Below are 20,190 nucleotides of genomic sequence, written 5' to 3' on the forward strand. Positions count from 1 at the left end.
TAATGACAGCTGTGGCCTACTGAGCTTAGCAGCAATTTAATGTTTTCCCCAGAACATACATATATGTGTTTTGCTACTTGGTATAGTGAGCTGGAGTAATTAAAATAATGAATCCACAGACAACCCACAGGCCACTGCAGAGTTCCACAGCTCAATGTACAGTCTTTCTGGTTAGTCCCAGATAGGAAGATGAGAAGTATTTCAAAACCAGGGATCATTTGGACAGCTGCTCCCTTTAAAGTCAACAAGCGCATACTAAGTCTATTAGTTGACGATTGAAAGCCACACATCCCAAATGAGGACAAAAAAGTGACAGTTGTTTTTTTGGTGAGGACTTTTCCCTCTTTTCAGGCAAATGATCTCAGGCTTGCCTGGACTGAGCTTCAGTGAATTGTTTTGCCACACTGAGCAATTCTGAAGGGGACTGTGCTAAATTCAGAGTAAAAAGGTAGCTGTCCACTATGACTCAGACACAGATATCTTAGCACAGTTCCCATATAAATGCATTTAGATAGAAGTATAATGTTTAGTTGCTAATTACATTTAGTCTCCTTTGGGGAACCCACCAAGATGTCTATGCATGTACAGCTACAGCCAGTGAACAGAGAGAATTAATCCATTGGTTTGCTCTAACAGGGGACCTGAAAAGAACAATTACTTACACTGCCGTGATTGCCCTTCCTCAAGGTTAAATTCTCTGTACACATTCCGCTGTTGTTCTTCACATGAGATGATTTTTCTTTGGAAAGTAGTGAAAGCTATTACGTTTACTATACACTTAATTATTTTTCTAAATTAACAATAGTGGTTTTTGTTAATGATAATGATTTTTTGATTATTAGTGGCATCTTTATCCTTTATAAGCCTCATCTTAAAAAAAAATACAGAATTTGAAAATTAAACTTGGGAGAGACATCAAAGGTCATTGCTCATCATAACCTGATTTTCCAGCAATGACTTTTCATGGCAGACTTTTGTCTAACAAAAACTGTTTGTTCTAAAACCCCTCTACATCTTCCCCATGTTACTTGTTCTCATGCTTATTCTTAGTGCCATTAAAACATTTTTCCTAATATCTTGATCTAAGTTTCAGCTGATGCAGCTTAAATCCATGACTTGCTGTCCACTGACTCTGCTTAGGTTTTCATATGCACTCTCCCTGTAGTTGAGATTTTGCCAGTGCTGAGATGGCACAAACATTTCTTCAGTTGGATAGGCCGTTTTCCACAGCAGCATGATATTGTTAATTCACATTCAGCTTGCAGTCCCAATATAGCCCCTTATCCTTTGTTGCAGAAATGTTCCTTAAACTGACATTTCTCCAGCATGGGTTCTTGAAATTCATTACTTCTATAAAGAATCCTGCCTTTATGCCTTTTATTTGCCTTTCTTATTTTTTTTTTAAATTGGTGCACTCACAAATTTTGTTGATTTACTCAAATATTGCACTCATAAAAAATGAGTATGGATATGTTTATAGGGACATAATGCATGTATGGATTCAGGAGAATGATTGGTGACTTGCAATATAGCAAAATATGCTTGCTTTAGCTCTTTCAAATAAGAGGTAGCTTAATAGTCTCATTTTACAACCAGATTTACAAAGAAATCATGCTTTCATAAATGATCTTTTGTCTCTCTCTTGTTTCTTCACATTGTGGCTATTGCAGGTTCCCAGATTAGGTTTGGTCAGGTGTTTTATGTCTCAGTGCTTTCAGAAGGGGATATGGCTTTGCTGTCAAAATACCACTGGGGCTACTGCCTTCCTCTCCTGTATTGCCAAGTCTGTTGATGGCAGTGTCTGATGAACAGAAACATGCAACGCAGATTCCTAAACGTTGTGTCAAGCAGTTTACGCACCAAGTGGGCTCTCATTTGCAGTCACCTGCAGAAGAGCACCGTTTTCATGTCCGGAGTATTTTTCTTTTTAATAACATACTTTTGTATTTTTCTTTTAGGTAGAGAGGATTGTAGACAAAAGGAAGAACAAGAAGGGCAAATGGGAGTATCTCATCAGGTGGAAAGGCTACGGAAGCAATGAAGACACCTGGGAACCTGAACATCATCTACTACATTGTGAGGAATTTATTGATGAGTTCAATGGACTACATGTTTCTAGAGAAAAACGATCAAGACATGGGAAACAGGCTCCAAAGTTTTTACGGGAAAGCCGAGGGTCATCTCTTGAGAAAATATCACATAGACCTTCTGAAACAGGGAAGTCTAAAGGGTCAACACACAAAAGGAAGAGAATTAACCCATCTCTTCAAAAACAGAAAAGAGGATACACAGCAAAGCCGGCATCTGCTAATGACAGGGCTGCTAAAACTGTGACTTACCGAACTACTCCCAGCGGTTTACAGATTATGCCACTGAAAAAGCCACATAGTGGTCTGCAGAATGGAGATGGTAGTCATGAAAAGGATTCTAGACATTTTGGGAATGGCTCACAACAGCAAAACACGGATTTAAATGAACATGAAGGAGAACAAAACTTGGCCAGCGTGTTGGAAGTTAGTAACGATTCACCTGTTGTGAATGGAATTGGTATGTGATTTAAACAACTAACAGTCTTAGGGGCAGGGGGTGTTGATTGCAGCAACTGCAAATAGAGATCCTACTTGTGGAAAAATCATTGTCATGCTACACAGGTGGTATGGTGAGAAGTATATAAACAAGTGTCACGCTCTTTGCCTATGTATTACACCATTTTTCATCAGTTTGCTTCTCTCCTTCCATTTCCCACGGAGTGACATGAAGGAGATAGGGCTTCATTATGTGCTTTTGAAGTAGAAAGTCCTCTTGGGGAAATGATGACAAGGCACTGAGTAGGAATGATGACTGAGGTATGTATAATACTGCAACTGGTTTTGTCTATCACCAAGTAACAAATTACTTCTCAGTTATGTATGCTCAGACACAATGGTCTCCAAAGATCAGGATTATTTTAGAAACAGAATTAATACCACTCTTCCTAAAGTATCCTGGTAAGTGTGGATGAGTAACATTCAAGTTCCTCAGTATTAGTGCTCATCATATTTAAGAGTACTCAGAACTGCCAGGTTCTTGTCTCTGACAGTGACTGGATATATCAGAAGTCACATTCATACTTCGTGGAAATGTACAAAAAAACCTAAAGTGAATGAGAAGAAATGGGAGAAATTTCTTTCTAATCCTCATGGTTGCTGATTGTCTTAGTTCTTAAGGAATAATGGTTTATGGTCTCTATAAATACTACTTAGCTTAATGCAACTGAGTAGCTTCTCATTATCTATATGTATCCAATCTTCTTCTTTTTTTTCTTTTTTTTTTTATTCTACCATATTTAAAGCCTCCAGGAGTTAAGACAATGAGATGCGCATTTTATTTGATCAGTTGCTTGGGTTTGGGGGGTTGTTTGGGTTTTTTGACCTTTGCTTTCATTGCATGAGCTCTTGTGCTTATACAAAGGGATAAAGTGGATGATGTCCTGTCAGTCAGTAGGCAGCCCCAGCCTTTTTAGCCTGCCTACCATGTGGAAGTCTTTCCAGGTTCCTGGTAGTTTTCAGTATCCTCTTGTGCCTTTGGTGTGAGGAGGGTTTTTTCGTACCTTTTAAAAACAGCAGGATCTGTACCAAATGATTTCCTACTGCTTACTGATACAGTGGTGATTCAGCCTTTTGAGGATTATTTTTTTCTGCTGTTACACACTGCATAAAGGTTTCCATTGAGTGATACACAGTTGCTCTGACTTTTTCTTTTTTCTTGCTGGTTACAGTTAATTTAGAACCCAGCTGTATGTATGATTCTTTTCATTATGCATTTAATCTGCTTTACTGTTGCTAATTCACCTTTTTCTTACGACTCAGTGAAGCTCTTCAAAATCTTTCCTAGTTTTTACTTTACTCATTTTGTATTCCTTTCAAATTTTCCTCTCATACGTCTCTTCCCAGTTCATTAACATATACATTAAATAAACTAATCCTTCTGCAGGTCCTTGGGGCAGCCAACTACTAATCATTTGACATGATGAAAAGTAAGCATTTCTTCCAATTATTTATTTTTATTAGCCACTTTCTATGGCCCATGATAGCGCTCATTTCCCTGACAGCTTCTTCTGAATTGCCCTGCCAAAAACTTCAAAAGTCAACTCAAATTATATCACTCCAAGTTCTATTTTCCACCCTACTGGCAACCTAGCAAATGCTGCTTGATTTGGGAAGTAGAACTGGCCTTGCTGGTCTTACTTGTTACATCCTGTAACTATTGGGATGTTTCAATCCAGACGTCAAATACCTTGTTAAAGACTCCCAAGCCAGCAAAATGTCTGGTCAGCTTTAAATGCAGAAGTAGCCTTGATGATATCTATGACACTTAAATTTGAGAGTGCAAGCTTTTATATTTTGATGAGTTTGAGCTCATATTAGACTGCTTAAATAGCTACCTGCTTCTTTAAAAAGACCTGCATGTCTAATTAAGATGTGTGTAAGGTTATTTTTCTTTGCTTTCTTACTGTTTCTAATGAAGATTTTTAAATAATTTGGTTTGTGTTATTCATTGTGGAAGGTCTCATACAAAATGCATCTTTAAAACGCATTAATTGCCGTATTTTAGAATCTTTTTTTTTTTCCTTAATGAAGGACTAGAGGGCCATAAAGAACCATAAGGTGAAATGAGCCTTTCATTTGTCCCCAGAAGAGCTCACACATGGCATCCACCAGCCCTTGTTTGAATAAGCTCTGTAAGACTGCTCTATTTCATCAGCATGGTGCTTTACCTAAGCAGCCAGGTGTTCTGCCATGCACAGAGACATGCTCCTGGCCTAACAGGTGATATATGCACCTCCTTTATGGTGGTTTTTGCATTCTCCAAATCCGTCACATCTCTTTTGTATTCTGCTCTCCTTTCTCCCTTGCGTTCTGGCCTCCCTGTAGGCAATAGCAAGAGATCTTTAAATCCCTACCTGATCCCAATCTGAAAAACCCATACTCAGCAGCACTCCCAAGGTCAGAAGTCCCTGTAGTCCTGCTTTGTGATACCCAGCACGAGCATAGTGGGGAAAACTACAAAGAGGAGAGATAAGACTACCAAAGGAAGAGCAGACAGAAACTGTTGAAGAAGGGTCAAAATAGAAATACTAGGGTTTTTCTTAATGTTGCCCTACAAATTTGAGAGAAGTAACATTTTCTGATACAGGGTTTTGCATCATTTGAAATGTCAAATCGAAGAAACTTGCACTACTCTTCAACAAGCCCAACAATTTACTGAATTCCCTCAGTATTCACACCCCAAAGGAATGTGAATGCTGATGAGCACAGAAGATGCCACTGTGATTCTGCCACGTGTCCTGTTAGTATCACAGACTCATTGTCATCGGGATAGATGTCACACTAGAAGTTGTCTGAAATTTTACACATGACAAATGCAGAAAGTTTCAGAGGAAAATGCCAATTTGTTGAATAACAGAAGGTTTTTCCAGATATTTTGAGTTTCAAGACTTTCTCTAAATCCAAGCCAAGGTCCCAAAGCTTCGTCCCTTGAGAGCACGAGCAGTGTGGCAGTCTGCTTGGCAGGACTCCTGCACTTAGCTCTGAGGCAGCCAGCTATGCCAGAGGTTTCAGGCAGTCTGCCACGGAGTCTGGAACTCGAAAGCCTGGCATGCACCATCAGTGCTTCCAGGGCACTGTATGTAGAACAGAGAGAGAGCCTGGAGGACGTGGGTTTGACTACCAGAAGCTGAGGCTCCCAGGCAGCCCCAGGCAGAATGTGAGGAAGTAGACATTTGTGTCAGCTTTGAGATTGCTTGTAAGGAGCCCAAGTGGATGTAAGACTCACTTCACAGCTACGTGTAAGAGTGCACAGAAAATGCATATAGGAATTTTAAGATAAAGCCTAGATTTGGAAAACAAAAATGCCTCACAGTTTGAAAACCCAGCTGTAGGCCCAGCTCTGCTGCCAGTGTTGTATTAATTGTAATTAATAATTTATAAACTGTAACTAATCAAAATACATCTATTTTGTTTGTGGTATGCCAGTTCTGTTGAAACAAACAGTAGCTATTTGAAAACTAGTTTTTGATGATTTCTTGAATGGGCTTCCACCAGTCTGTGCTTGGTTTTGCGTATATATTGACTTGAGTACAAGAGTTTCCTTCTCAACCTATAGATAAAACTCTCACCAGTAAGCTGTTTACCCCATAAAGATGAGTGTATACCTACAGATGTATGCACAAAATCATATGTGCACCCCAGTTGAGGCCTGGAACCTTGCTAAAGTTGGGACAGACCTTTCTTACCAAAACCTCTCTTGACCTTCTATACATCCCATCCTAAGGAGAGTAGATTCATCTTTACCAACAGTTTTAAGACAGTCTGTGAATTGGAAAATGTGGAGAAACTCTGGGGGAAAGCATCCACTGATGCTCCCAGGAGCTAACAGTACTTTTCTTTCTGATATTTGTTGTCTCCTGTTACCACATTCCTGTTTTTCCAGATATTGTAATTGAGAGTGATTGTTTTGTCAAGTTTCTTGCGGCATCAAAGAACATCTCCTTTTAATTTTCTCTTTCCTTTTTCTACATAGCTCTGTACCATCTGCTGAAGAATTTTTGCTTGTCATGTAGCACTAACCACTCTTTTTCTCCATTACGAAAATCTTTGTAGTCTCATGGTGCCCTTATTTTAAATACTCTCAGTGAACTTAGTCACTGCTTCCTCTTGTTTTTTTTTTTTTAGCTTGTTCTGGTTTTATTTATTCTGAAGCAATAGTGGCAGTAAAAGACAACCAAATATGCTTGCTTTCTCAGTTTGGATCAAAACTCATTGCTTTTAGATATCTTACAGATGCTCACTTAGCTGGAGAAGTCTGAAATTATTACTAAATTATCAACAGAACACTGCGTTTAAGTATGTACAGTATTAACCATTGCCCACAAGAAAGACAGAAAGGAGACAGAGAAAAACTATTGGGAAGACTGAGGAATGCCAAGCTGTTTTATCAGGGAAAGTAAGGGAGTATGGTTTATTTCACCTAGAAAAATTAAAGCCCTAGCTCCATGATGGTTTTCGTTCACCATGAATGCATGCTGCTAACAAAAGGAACAGTCCAGCTTTCCTTCCTGTGATAACCTGATCGTTATTCCCATCCCTTCCCCTGCACTTGTCATAGCACTCCTGAGGCTACAAGGTGGACCTGATCTGTTTGACAATTAACCATGGGTTTCTTTCCAGCCAGAACAGTTCATCTGGTCTGTTCGCTGTATGGCTGCTTACTTGGATGCTGGTACCAGCACAAGCACCACTGCATAGGAGGTGGCACAGACTGCTCCATTAATCTGACTGCAATCAATGCTAAGAAAGAAAAGGTGTATCTGAAAATAACAATAGCTTGAGATGTCTTTTTCTACTGGGTAGAAGCAGTGGAAGGAGATGAGTTGATCCAAGTCCACTAAAGTATTGAGTGATCTGAGGCTCATTGCCATCTTTTCACCCCTTCCCCTCCTACTTTCTGCCTCAGCTGTTTTGACCATAAAGTTCCATCTAGTATAATGGAGCCCCAGTCTCTGACGTGATCTGAAGTCTTCAGGCTCTTTCTAGTACCAACAGCAGCAGCAGTAGTAACATCGTTCCTTGTTGTTCCCTTTGACAGTGGTGGAATACTAGAGAAGGTGCAGGAACAGGCAATGATGAGGATCACAAGAATAAAAGAGGCTTCAGTTAAGCAAGGGAGAGTCTGAGGAGGAGTATGATCAAAGTTTACGAAGTCATGAAGACCTCAGATAAAGTAAATGCAGAGCTGTTGTTCACTAGATCCCTCTAGCAGAACTAGGGACCATTCACTGAAACTGGTAGAACATCAGATAAAAGCATCAGATCAAAGAAAATTGTTCTCTGTATAGTGCTGCACAGCTTCTCAAAGTGATACAACAGGAAGCTGTGGAGACAGCGTCAACAGGCTCAGAAAGGGATTAGGGAAATATATGACAAGGTCCATGCACAAATACTGAAGGAAACAAGAAGGATGAATCCTCTCCTATTCCTGTTCACCACTTAGGGATGATACTAGGGGAAGGGACTGCAGAAAGTGGCCAAGCTTGCATTTTTCTCCTTAAGTAGCATTCTTTACTGCCTTCTTGGAGAGGGATTACTAGAGGCACCAGTGGTCTGGGAGTATTTTATATGCCTTTAAAAAGTATTGAACCTTCTTCAAAATGTCACTGTTGGTTTAGATATTCCACGAGTTCTACTAATGATTAAAATTAAGGTAATAATTAGATTAAAATCCCACTAAATGAAGGAATATTTTCACACATTCTGGGTTTTTCTTATACTCAGTTTAACTGTCAAATACTTACTACTCAGCCAGTGAATCACACTTAGAGGTACCTAAAGCTTCCTTAGTTAATTTGTGACACCTTAATTTGTTTCAGATGCAGTATGGATTGCTTTGAGAATGTCTCTTTTTTCCTGTGTCGCAGTCATTTTTTATCTTGACATACTAAGGTACTGTCACCCTTGTGCACATTAAGCAGGTGCTAAGTATTAACGCTCATGCAGAGACAATCTGGACAATGCTTTCGTGGCTTGAGCTCCACCACATCCATGCAAATATGCTCAGTGGTCCTGGTTTCACATGAGTCTTGTCTTTAAGTTTTGCTGATCATTTTTTCCAGTTTGTCAGATCAAACAAGATTACAGGGATTCACTGTATACACCAAAACAACAATTTACTCACTGTATGTTGATCATCCATTCTTGGAAATGTCACTTTTTCCATTCACGTTTCTCTCAAATTCAGATCTTTGGTTAAATTTTTGTCAGTTAGCATGCAGATAGTTAAAGTATTGTGACAAGAACTGTAGTTTCTTACGTCGTACATTAATTCACAAACTGAATATATTTCTCAAACGAAGAATACAAAAAAAGTTAAAATTATTGCTATGAGGCTTTTTGTTGAGCTGGATTATCTGTAAGAATTAATCTTTCACTATTCTCTTCCCATCAGTATTTAAAATAGATGTGGCATAATCTTCAACAGTAGGTAGATAATCAGTACATCTTCCATTCAATGTTCATGTGTGCCTTTGATTTTGTACGTTCTTTACACTTTTTTAGGATATTTAACTCTTCACATCTTAGTAGCTTATTGCTGGATCAAGCAACACTGTAAGGACTGAGTAGATAAAAGTGCAGTATTTAAAAGTCTGCCTCAGTTAGGTAATTACTTTGCTTCAGTATATTCCCAATGGTATTAGTTTTCCATTAGTAATTTCACAAGTCCATTTCTGTTTGTAAGAATACTTGTCAAAATATATGCAGTGGCAAAACCTTATGAAAAATAAGAAATTATTAATAATTTTAAAAATTCAAGCACATTGTGATTCCTGCCATTGCAGATAATTGGAAACAAATTTCAAATTCTGCTGGCTTCAAATGATGTTTTTTCAGATTGATGATCTGATGTAATTTGTCAGTATTTGTATTGCACCAGTTGCATCCTCTATTCAGTGTAGTACAGGCGATGCTTTAGATGGTATCTCTTAATTTAACAATGAAAAAGAGTTTTTATGATTGACTGAAATAGCAGACTTTTTAACAGACATGCATTTCTGTGTGTAAATACATGTGTACACACATGTACATGTTACATGATGAGGCCAAATGATGCACCAGTGAAATACCGTTAAGCATACTGTGTGTTTTAGCATCACATATCGTTATCTGCAGTGTATATATAGGCATTTCACACAATATGAGCAATTCCACGGGCCGTTGCCAATTGAGAGGTATCAGACACTTCAGGTACCTACGTAAACATCAAGTGGAAAAATAGCTGATCTAAAATGAGGGTAAGTGATTTTGGAGAGAGTAATCTGTTGCGAATTCTCCATTTCTATTCCAAAAGAGCATTTTTAATTGGATAGTGGTCATTTAAACTATAACATATCTATGTTCTAATATTCATGTCATCTGCCCTTTAAAAATTCCTGGCTATTTGATTCCAGAAGCTGGAACAGGTCAGCTTTGGCAGGAGTGAAGAACAGAACAAACAAAGGTGTTTTCATTCAGCTCTTTCTGAGCCTTTCTTAAGTACAGCATCTCTCGGGCTTGTGTCTGTTTAAACAACAGGTTTGGAGAATGTGCTGGGTTTGGCTGGGATAATTTTCTTCATCGAAACTGTTTCAGTGACTGACTAATCTCAGTTCCTCAACGACCTGCCTCTGTGTTATTTTTCATGGCAATAGCATGAAACATCTGTAATTAGAAAAAGAGCATTGCATAAAAATCTTGTAAAGATGTTTTCAACACTCCGGCTCAGCATTGGTAACAACCATTATATATTACCTATTAGAGAGAAACTGTAAATACAAGCAGAGTAATAGTTTACAGCTCATACACAGTGTAAGAATAAACTGTCTTTTAAAATTGACGTACTATAACTCATTAGTTTTTGAGGAGGAACTGTGTATTCTTTGTCATAGTTCCCTTTTTTCCATAGTGCTGGGTACCTTCCAGAAATGGCATCAGCACTAATATTTCCTATATACAAAATCCACTGTTGATATCATACCCATTAGTCAAAAGTCAGTAATTACTGTTCCTGTAAATGTAATGAGCAGAAGATTGGGGTGAGAGCAGAGGATGGCCAACTGCTGCTTCTAACACTAACACAAGGTTAAGTGAAAGAGAATGCTGGTTGTGTCAGCTTAGTAAGAACTCTCCTAACTTACTCTGTGTGATACAGAGAGATGTGCCACAACTGTGTATTCAGGTTGTCACTTGAACGTGATAATGACTTTTTGGCCACTGTGAGAGAAAGAAGATGTACCTTTTGAAAGAACGGATTTGGACTAAACCTGTCAAGTTTTTCCAAAGCTGATCACCCCAAATTCAGATGATTACAATCACTTTTTAAAGTGATTTTTCAAAGCAGAACTGAATCCCATCAACAGTTCCAGATGTACAAGCTATACAACTCAATTGCCTGATGCGTGAACAAAAAGTACTGCGTGTTGGAATACAGAATGGCTTGAGGCTACATATAACTAGCCAGGCACATTTTTGATTTATCACATTTATCATGTAGAGGCTACTGTAAATACTGAACTGTGTTTAAGCTAATAGAAAGTATTGCTCCATTTCTTCAAAGATTGAGACATAATTGTGTTTTGATTCTTTCCATCTGAAAGGTTCTTCTCTGACCAATGGAAGCTTGAATCTGCACAGCACTGTGAAAAGGAAACTAGATGGGGAGAAAGATTATGTCTTCGATAAGAGACTAAGATACAGCGTGCGTCAAAACGAAAGTAACTGCCGGTTCAGGGACATTGTAGTCCGGAAAGAAGATGGTTTCACACATATTTTGCTGTCAAGTCAGACTTCAGATAACAATGCATTGACCCCAGAGGTAAGCGTATAGCCATGAAAGCCAAAAAAAGCCATCTTAATGTGTGGGTTATCTTGCAAACACTGCACTTGAACTGGATTTTATGTATTTTTCCCTAATCGATTATCTTAGAAAAGAAATATGGAGTTCAGGTACATCTAACCTTTTCCATGCTTGGGATTCCTATCCAAAAGAATGCAGAGGAAATTAATTTTTAATTTACCTGTCTGAAACCAAAGTCAGAAGTAGAGAAAGAAATGGCAGAATCAGTACTTCCAGCATGGAGTTGTATGACAGAGTTTTTCTCATGTTGAAGTTACTGATATTTACTGTCCTAGACAGAAATCTAGTTTTTTTCATTTTATTATTTAAATAGCGCTCCAGTTTTTGCAAACAGAGAATTTCAGGCGATATGCTGAGACAGTAATTCTAAGTGTATATCTTGATGCCCAGTTGCGTTTTATTCTGAATCACTTTATGAGCCCTTGCTTGTGAAATCTTAACCAATTAGGGGCTCTATTCTCAGCTGAATGCATACGGTTGTACAACATACAAATGATATTAATGAATCCCCTTGTTCCAAATGTTACACACTTACTATCAGACTTGGGCTTGCAGCTTGTACTTACTGCTCCAGTAAATATATGGGTTAGGGGAAGGGCTGAGAAGCTTTTCCTTCCGTTCCCTGTGATCCCAGCATAGCAATGCCCAGGTGTACCATTTCCATGTCAGAACTAAAAAGGTGTCAAATAAATGGTAAATCTCTCCTGGAGAGGAGAGAACATTCTTGAGCCCTGTTCCACATGGGCAGTAATGGACTAATTGAAAGGGGCTACTATAGATCAGAGAGGAAAGAACAGGAGCCGCCTCCCAGCCAGTTTTGCCACTCCGAGCATTCTGCAGGTAGAGTTCCTCTACCTGCAGAGTGCAGGCTGCACTGTGGCAGATCTCTACCTCTTCTGACCCCCAGACATGCCAGTGCAGCTCTGTCTTACGCAGTGACTTCAAGATAACAGGATATGAAATACCAGTTTGAGCACCATCTGAGGGAAAAGGAGACTGTAGCTTTGAGGAATTATTTTATTCAATAAGAAACTGAGTAACTGTGAAATTAATTACTTATAATGAGCCTCAGATGAAACCACTAGCAGGTATGATAAGCCCTAAATTTGACTCCCCTTCCCAAACGCACACCTACGCAGGTACATCAATGCAGAGAATGAAACTAAATAGTTTTTGAAGTCTTAGTTTTTAAACTGCATCATATTTAAAAGAACTATCTTGATAATTAACACAGAACACCAAACTTTTAATACTAATTCCTGGCTAACAGTAGCTTTTAACACAAACTCTTTAGATTGCATAAAATCCATTGTTCCATCTCCATGTATTAATTACTACTAACTGACACCACAGGTAGTTTAAATGAAGAGCTCAAGGGCCTGAAGAAAGTAGGAAGTCAAGAACTTGCTATGTTAAGGCTGAGCAGCCTTACCTTTATGATGCTGGCTGTGCTGTTCCATATCAGCAGTGTACAAATGCTCAAACCAGTGAATTAATTCAGGCTCTTCAGGTCTGCTAAATCAGTCCTCTTCATTCCTTGGAAATACTCCATATGCTGGGAAGCCACCTCTGTGGAAGAATAAATGATAAGCATGTAATAGAACTTCTCTTGCAACACTAGTGTAAACTTATTTCTAGAACCTTTATTGAAGCTTACTTGAAAACTACGGAGTGCCTTTTATAAAACTACATTACTGACCAGGATCTGGATAGCCAGGAATTAGTCAAGGTAATGTGTTCCACACATTGAAAACGTCTGTTTAAAACTCATTCAGGCTGAGAGCAATTCAAAGCTCTTGCTTTCTGAAAGCTGCTTCCTGGCATACATGAAATGACTTATTTGGCCTGCATCCAGGCTGCTGCCCATGGTCATTCACACCACAAAATCCTGCACCTCCAGTACTGGCAATTCCACATCCTTGCTGCCACTACAGCAGAAATCCAAGGAACTGAAAGGAGGAATACGTTGAATTCCTTGTCCCTGCAGTTTGTCACCCATCGCCATAGGTGAGGCAAACTGCCAGAGTATTTTAGGGACATTTACAGCATTTTCAGTTTTGAAGCCTCTTGCCACCAGTGAACAGAAAGTACAAAAACAAAACTCCCACAAAGTGAAGAATGGGAGTTTCATTTTGTCAAAAGAAACATTAACTTCAAGCTTAATTAGACATCCAGTAAGTTATATTTGCCAAGTAGTAAATGATTAATTTACTCAGGGTAGCTCCACTTGCTGTGGTTAAAATAATGATGTGGTTATTCTCGGCCATCTATCTATGTTAGGAAAAAAAAGGTGTGCACTGACCACAGTCATTATAAAATTAAGCTTATACAAAATCACTCTCACCCCTAAACAGCACTGCTTGCTTTTGTGCTTTATCTTAACTTTCAGGTGAAATGTAATAGTTTTGTTCAACTATTGGCCTCTGCTATTTATGCCAGTTTAATTAAAAAACAAAGAACTTATTTATACCAAAAAAAGAAAAAATCTTAGAGAAGTCTCCCTGAATCTCCATCCTGTTTGTGGTAACCACATCACACCTGCGGGCATGTGCAGGTGATTTTAGCATGTAATGTGCCCATGATCCTTCTAGCCCTTGTTGCACTGATTGAAGTTGGCTCGGTGCCACTCTGATAATTGAGATTTTTCTACAGAAATGTTCAGGCCACCATAGAAATCCTTTCTTACGTTTTACAAGACCTTATAATACTTCCAAGCCAGTGTCATGAAACGGCACAGGTTTTTTTTATTTCAGTGGCTGAGTCTTGCTACCTTTAAAATTAATTTTCAAAATAGATAACAGAAAGTATTTCATCATTATAAATTCCATTAAGACGTTTTCTCTCATGGGTCTTTTGCTGGTTCTGAAGTTCTTTCTCCAGTGATGATGTTGCTATTTCAACTCAGCGCGTTTCAAGGATCCAAATTCTGTTTCAAAATTAAGATTAAATGGATCCATCCATACTTTTTACTTTACACTATTGCTCTAGGAATTAATATTGGTAGCTTAATAATATATATTCATAATATATGAATTAAAAGCAAAACATACCCCAGACAGCTAATGTTTCCATTGAAGACTGATATTACAACCTCAAATGCACTTGATACTCAAATACAAAAGAATCAGGTTTCAGAGATTCCTAGCCATGAAAGTTACAGGGTTTGAAGTTCTACCAGGTGCATTTTGGAGCACTGGTTTGCCTTCACTTCTCCTTACTACAATTTTCTTAACTTTAAATAAAATAAAATAATAAAAAGAAGACACAGGTACAAGTTTACTCTTCTCTGTATTTTTGCTCTCATACATAGACAACTTGTCGGGTTTGTCCAGTACTTCTGCCTGAAGCCAACCTTACAGATTCCTACATCCTTCATTAATCCAACATAGAGGACTCACAATCTGGTTGCACAGAGTCAGCAAGTAATGAAAAGTGTATCTATTTAGAAAGGTACAAGTGAGGAAGAGGTTCTCAGAACAACTGAATGACTTGAAAATTCTGGTTTGCTGTAGTATTTACAGAATATTTACCTTTACAAATATCAGCAGGGAATCCTTAGAGATTCAGAGAAATTAAATGTTTATATGAACAGGAGACTTGTGTTCAAGAAACTTTGTGTAATCATGGTGATAAATTCCCAGCTCTTGGATTTCCCCAGAATGCAAGCAAGATTGAAAGCGAAGAGCAACAAATGCCTTTTAAATTTCTAGCATCCAGTAAAAGGCATTAAAATAAGCTCTTTGAAGTTTTCAAACGTTTTATGTTTATTTTGCAACGTAAGGTGTCCTGTTAAGGAAGTGACTAGGGGTTCAAAAAGTAAGCAACTTTTGAGAAAGTCATAATTCTATTATATATTTGGGTTTCAATAAAACAGTAGGTGAAGCATTAGGCCTGGTCTAAATTTATAACTCAGTTGATTATCACAAGTCAAATAGCTGGCCCACACTGATTGGTACATACTTCCTCAGAAATTTTAGTCAAATGTATTCAAATGGAAATACTGTTCCCACAACTGAAAATTAACTAAAAGACCATAAAGAGCTAATGAAAAAAAAAAACCAAACGTGGAATAGGAGAATACTGCTTATAGAGCTTTGCACATTTTAGAGGTAGTCCAATAGGAAAAGTAAAATTTTATTGGACAAATGCCAGAGTTATACTAAAATGAGGGCAGGTTTAAAGACTATGGAAGAGAGAAAAGGAAAATGTAATCTGACATGTAGTACCTCTGTATTTGCAAACTGAATTCACTACATCATTAAATGGAAATTCCTGCTTAAAACCAGACTGCAGTAACCTAAAATAACATTTACAGTACTGCAGTTTAACACACAGTTCTACAACCCTATAGACAAACCTTCTTTTTTGTGTTTATTTTTTTGTTAGTGATTTTCCTATAATCATATAAACATCTGTGGTGAAATACCCATACCCAGATAATAGATGAGGAAAGACATGATGCCAAGGCATTGGGAAGCAACAATGAGGTTGGCTAGAACCAGGCTGAGTGACAAGGTAGATTTTGAACTGCACCAGCAAAGGACTGGGCATAGAACAAGGGAATGAGGATTGACTTTGCTGGCATTGGTGTATTCCAATGAGTTTCTGAGCACCTTTTGACTACAAAGTTAGTGACAAACTTGCAGATTTAAAAGGAATAATTTTTGGAGCTTGAAAACACTGATATGTTATGGTTTCCTGGTTTTTGATAGTATTTACTTTTGCTATAAACTAGTAGAGCAGTGTAACTGAATTTCCACTGCTGCTCAAACATACTATCCAAAATGCTGTTGAAGCATTCCTGTTTTCCATCATATCTGAGAAATCAATTCCTAATAATGGGCTTTTAATATCACCCTCTCCAAAACATTGAACAGTGATAGCAGAATATTGAGTTTTCCTACAGGTAGTATCAGGTTTGCTTGAAAGTTTGGTATACTTTCAGATGGCTTTAACCATCCAGATTAATGAGGGGCAAGATAAAAGAGAGACAGGTTTGGAATGGTAATGATGTGTTTGAAGGATAGCAGTGATAACATCAAAGATATGGTACAAATACAAATATCACTGGAGGAAGGAGAATGGTAAAGAAACTTGCTGAATAATAAAGCAACACTCTCATTATAAGTAAAAATGTTTGACTGGTATTCCCTGATCTTACTTATACACCCTCCCTAAGAAAGAGCAGATTTTGAGAACATTTAAAATAAACTAGGAGGATAATCTTGCATTCATATGGAACTAGGAATATCAAAATACATGTCTTTTTGTATTCTAACATCTACCACCTTTTCAAGTTTGTTTTTAACTTTGAACAGAGGTTTTATGTTCCTCTGTTTCCCCTTTACAAAATGTGCAGTTTTTCTGTTTTTTACCAGCTTAGGGCTGATACAGTCTCTGAGGCTCTGGGAATACACAGTGCTTGTAAAATCACTGATGACGTTTTCATACCTGCACAAGAATTTCAAATACACTTTCAAATTCTGCTGCTTTTAATTACTTCACTTCCACCCACTGTCACATACTCAGTATTACAGGCGTTCTGAAGTGCACTTACGAAAGTGAAGCATCAAGTTCACTACCTGCTTTCTCCTGTCCTGGTTTCAGCAGCCAGTAGCAATCATTGCTATGCAAACACATATGGAAAGCAGGCAGGTAGTATTACACTGCAGGGTTTGAACATACTGGTTCAAGCTTGGTCTCACAAACCACAGGATTTCTAATAAAAAAACCGTCAGGTTTTGTGTAAACAAAACTTGCATGTTTAGGGACATTTCTTAAATAAGGCATTTCAGAGATCTAAAGAATTTTTGGAAACAAAGTAGTGAACAAAAATACTAACAAACCTAAAATCTTGCGTTTGTCTCTCATGGAAACCATATCTAATTCACCAACCACATTTTGCTATCTTTTGCCTAAATTAACAGCAAATCTTGCAGTACAAAAGAGAAAAATTTTACTTAACAGGACCCTGTCTATAGGAAATACTTTAACACGTGTATGTTTAAGCATAGGATGTGTCACCCTTGATGAACTCATGGCCCTTCAAGTAAGGAACAAATCACTAAAGGGAAGAGCGGAAGCTGAAGTAGCTGAAATCAGTAATAGCTGAAAAACCATGCTGAATGGTAACCGAACAAGAAGTTCATAAAATAATATTTCCTTCTAAAAATCATTAGGGAAACAATTCTCTGCTCATTGTAAGAAAGTGAAAGGCCATTTTCTAATAATACGAGCAGTTCGGTTCTCTATAGATTTTGATTAGGTTTGATTTATGGTGCAACTGTTAGCTTTATCCAGTTGTAAATCAGAGCAGAAATGTCTCTTTCAGGTGGCTTTTTTTTTGCTCTGACTTTTATAGATTTTTACAATATCATTGAACACAGGAAAATTAATAATATATTTGTCATGTTGATGTGTGTGATGTCCTCCTGTCCTGCTTTACTCTGGTTAAAGTCATATAAACCAAAATAGTTGAAGAACTGAAAACTGGCATTTATAGATTTTGCTCACAGCTTGTTGAGGATAATAGGTTATTGTTGTGATACCCATTTTACTGAAGATACAGCAATGAAATATATATATATCCACTGAATATACCCCATGAAAATAAAAAAGTGATATTTGAAATTATCAAATTGCAACCAGATAGCATAAGCTGGCTAGAATTTTCTATAGCAAAAAGTAAAGAACAGCCAAAGTCCTAAGAACTCTTTGAATTAGTAATCATCAACAAAGCACTTCCAAATATACAATATTTTGTAAACTCTCAGTGTTCTCATTCTAAGTATGTTAAAATTAGATATATACATATAATTGATGTAAGTATTAATAGTGCCCAAAATTTAAGTCTCTCAAGATCAATAAGGTTTGTAAAACTAGGGAAATGGTATTGCAACAGCATGCATGTCGAATTGTTTACTTTTCTTTATCCACAGATCATGAAGGAAGTTCGGAGAGCATTGTGCAATGCATCAGCTGATGACAGTAAACTCTTACTTCTCAGCGCAGTGGGAAGTGTATTCTGTAGTGGCCTAGATTACTCATATTTAATTGGCAGGTTATCCAATGACAGAAGAAAGGAAAGCACTAGGATTGCAGAAGCTATAAGGTGACCCAAGCTTACCTATGATCTCTAAATTATGAAATGCAGTGTGTGATTATAAAGGTATTTATCAGGTCCAAAAACTGTTGTATATTTAATTGTTGATTGCATTCTAATTATAGTCCTACAAATCTGTTCAGTAAGAACCTTGGACCTTCTCAATGTTAGAAAACAATGCACATTCATTCCAGTGCTGATATCCACAGGGATGTCTTTTTTTCCAGTTCTCTGTAATTAATATTTGAAATCATTCCTCCAAATTCAAATACAAATTTGTTGTTTATCCAAATCAGTTACTGCTTTATGTTCTAAAGTGGTTCTTGAAGGCCAGATACTTCACTTGTTTTGATGTTCATCATTGCAATGAATTTCAGTACAAACAAGAACCCGTGGCTTACTCATATTCTGTTGAAATAGCAGTCTGCCACTGTATTTCAGAACCTTATTAGAAGGGTCTACACTCTTTTTCTTAAACTCAAATAACTTAATATATATGTAAATGTAGTTTTATTTTCATAACTAAAATGTGACTTTCCTTATATATAAATCCCATTACCTTAATAGAAATCCAGGGCTTAATGACATGCAGTCTACAAATCAATCTGCACAATACATCACTAAAAATTTCCATTATCCACACGATATTTTTTATACCTATTTGCCCAATCTTTCAGTATAAATCAACATCAGTACACTAAAGCCAATGATATTTCACCAGTCTGTACCAGGAGAGGGCTTGGTCCGTATTTTTGTCCCCTCACTTTCCACAAATAAATATTACTCTTTTGAGAGCTTTAAAACTTTATGCAACAATTGTGTGAAGCAATATTAAATAATTTGTTTCACAACAGATCTGTATTTTGCATATGTTAGTATAACGTAAGATCACGTTTAGTTATTACATGACATGTATTAACCACCTTGTCTTGGTTAAAACTGCTGCAGATCAGTTTGGATTCCGTTTAATACTTTTGAAATTCTCAAGGTAGTAATTACTTTGAAAGAATTTAAAATTGACTTCTTAAATATAACAAATTTTGACATGTTTTTAAGAGCCTAGCTATGCTTGAATATCATATCGAGATAGTTAAAAAAAGAAAAACCTCTTGGAGTACATATCCTAATTTATTTTTTACTTTAATGTGAGGGATTTTAAATAATGTGGAACCAAAATAAGTGAGGAAAGAAAATCACTGGTTTTGTTTGAAAATGCAGACATGCTTGCACTGCATTAGAAGATACAAATTTAATAATACTCATGTTATGTAGATAGGTATTGTTATATATGTGTACATTTATCCACACACATTTAATATACAGTTATACTTATCAATTCCGCATATAAATGAGTATAAAACAGACTATAATACTCAGGTTTTCTATCCTTGGACTCACAGAACACTCTTGAAATACTGGTACAATGTGCTGCTCCTTGTCAAGAACATCAGCTTCGGGCCCACTGGAAATAGGTTTTTGTTGTACTTCTACAAACAATACACTACGTTTTCCATTTAGCACTCTCTGTGCTTTGTGTGAACAAAGGACTCAACTAATGAAAATATACTGTAATAAGAGTAGAAAAAAAATGTACACTTTGCTTTTTAGTGGTTAGGATGTCCTCAAACACACTAATGGGTCTCTGCCTCCACTACTGTACA

At 37.3% G+C, this 20,190-nt stretch overlaps 1 protein-coding gene across 1 annotated transcript in view; it reads left to right on the plus strand.

Moving 5' to 3' along the window:
• The window catches only part of CDYL2 (chromodomain Y like 2), a gene marked incomplete at its 5' end in the record, with an annotated part of 31,562 nt that overhangs the window by 3,869 nt on the left and 7,503 nt on the right, over positions 1 to 20,190 (plus strand). Inside the window, 3 exons of the mRNA XM_080638390.1 lie at positions 1,959 to 2,547; positions 11,168 to 11,385; positions 18,366 to 18,538. Coding sequence (XP_080494516.1) covers positions 1,959 to 2,547; positions 11,168 to 11,385; positions 18,366 to 18,538 — 980 coding nt within the window. The remainder of the gene's footprint in view (positions 1 to 1,958; positions 2,548 to 11,167; positions 11,386 to 18,365; positions 18,539 to 20,190) is intronic.

This window comes from Psittacula echo, assembly GCF_963264785.1.
Source record: "Psittacula echo genome assembly, chromosome: Z".
Taxonomy (NCBI): Eukaryota; Metazoa; Chordata; class Aves; order Psittaciformes; family Psittacidae; genus Psittacula; species Psittacula echo.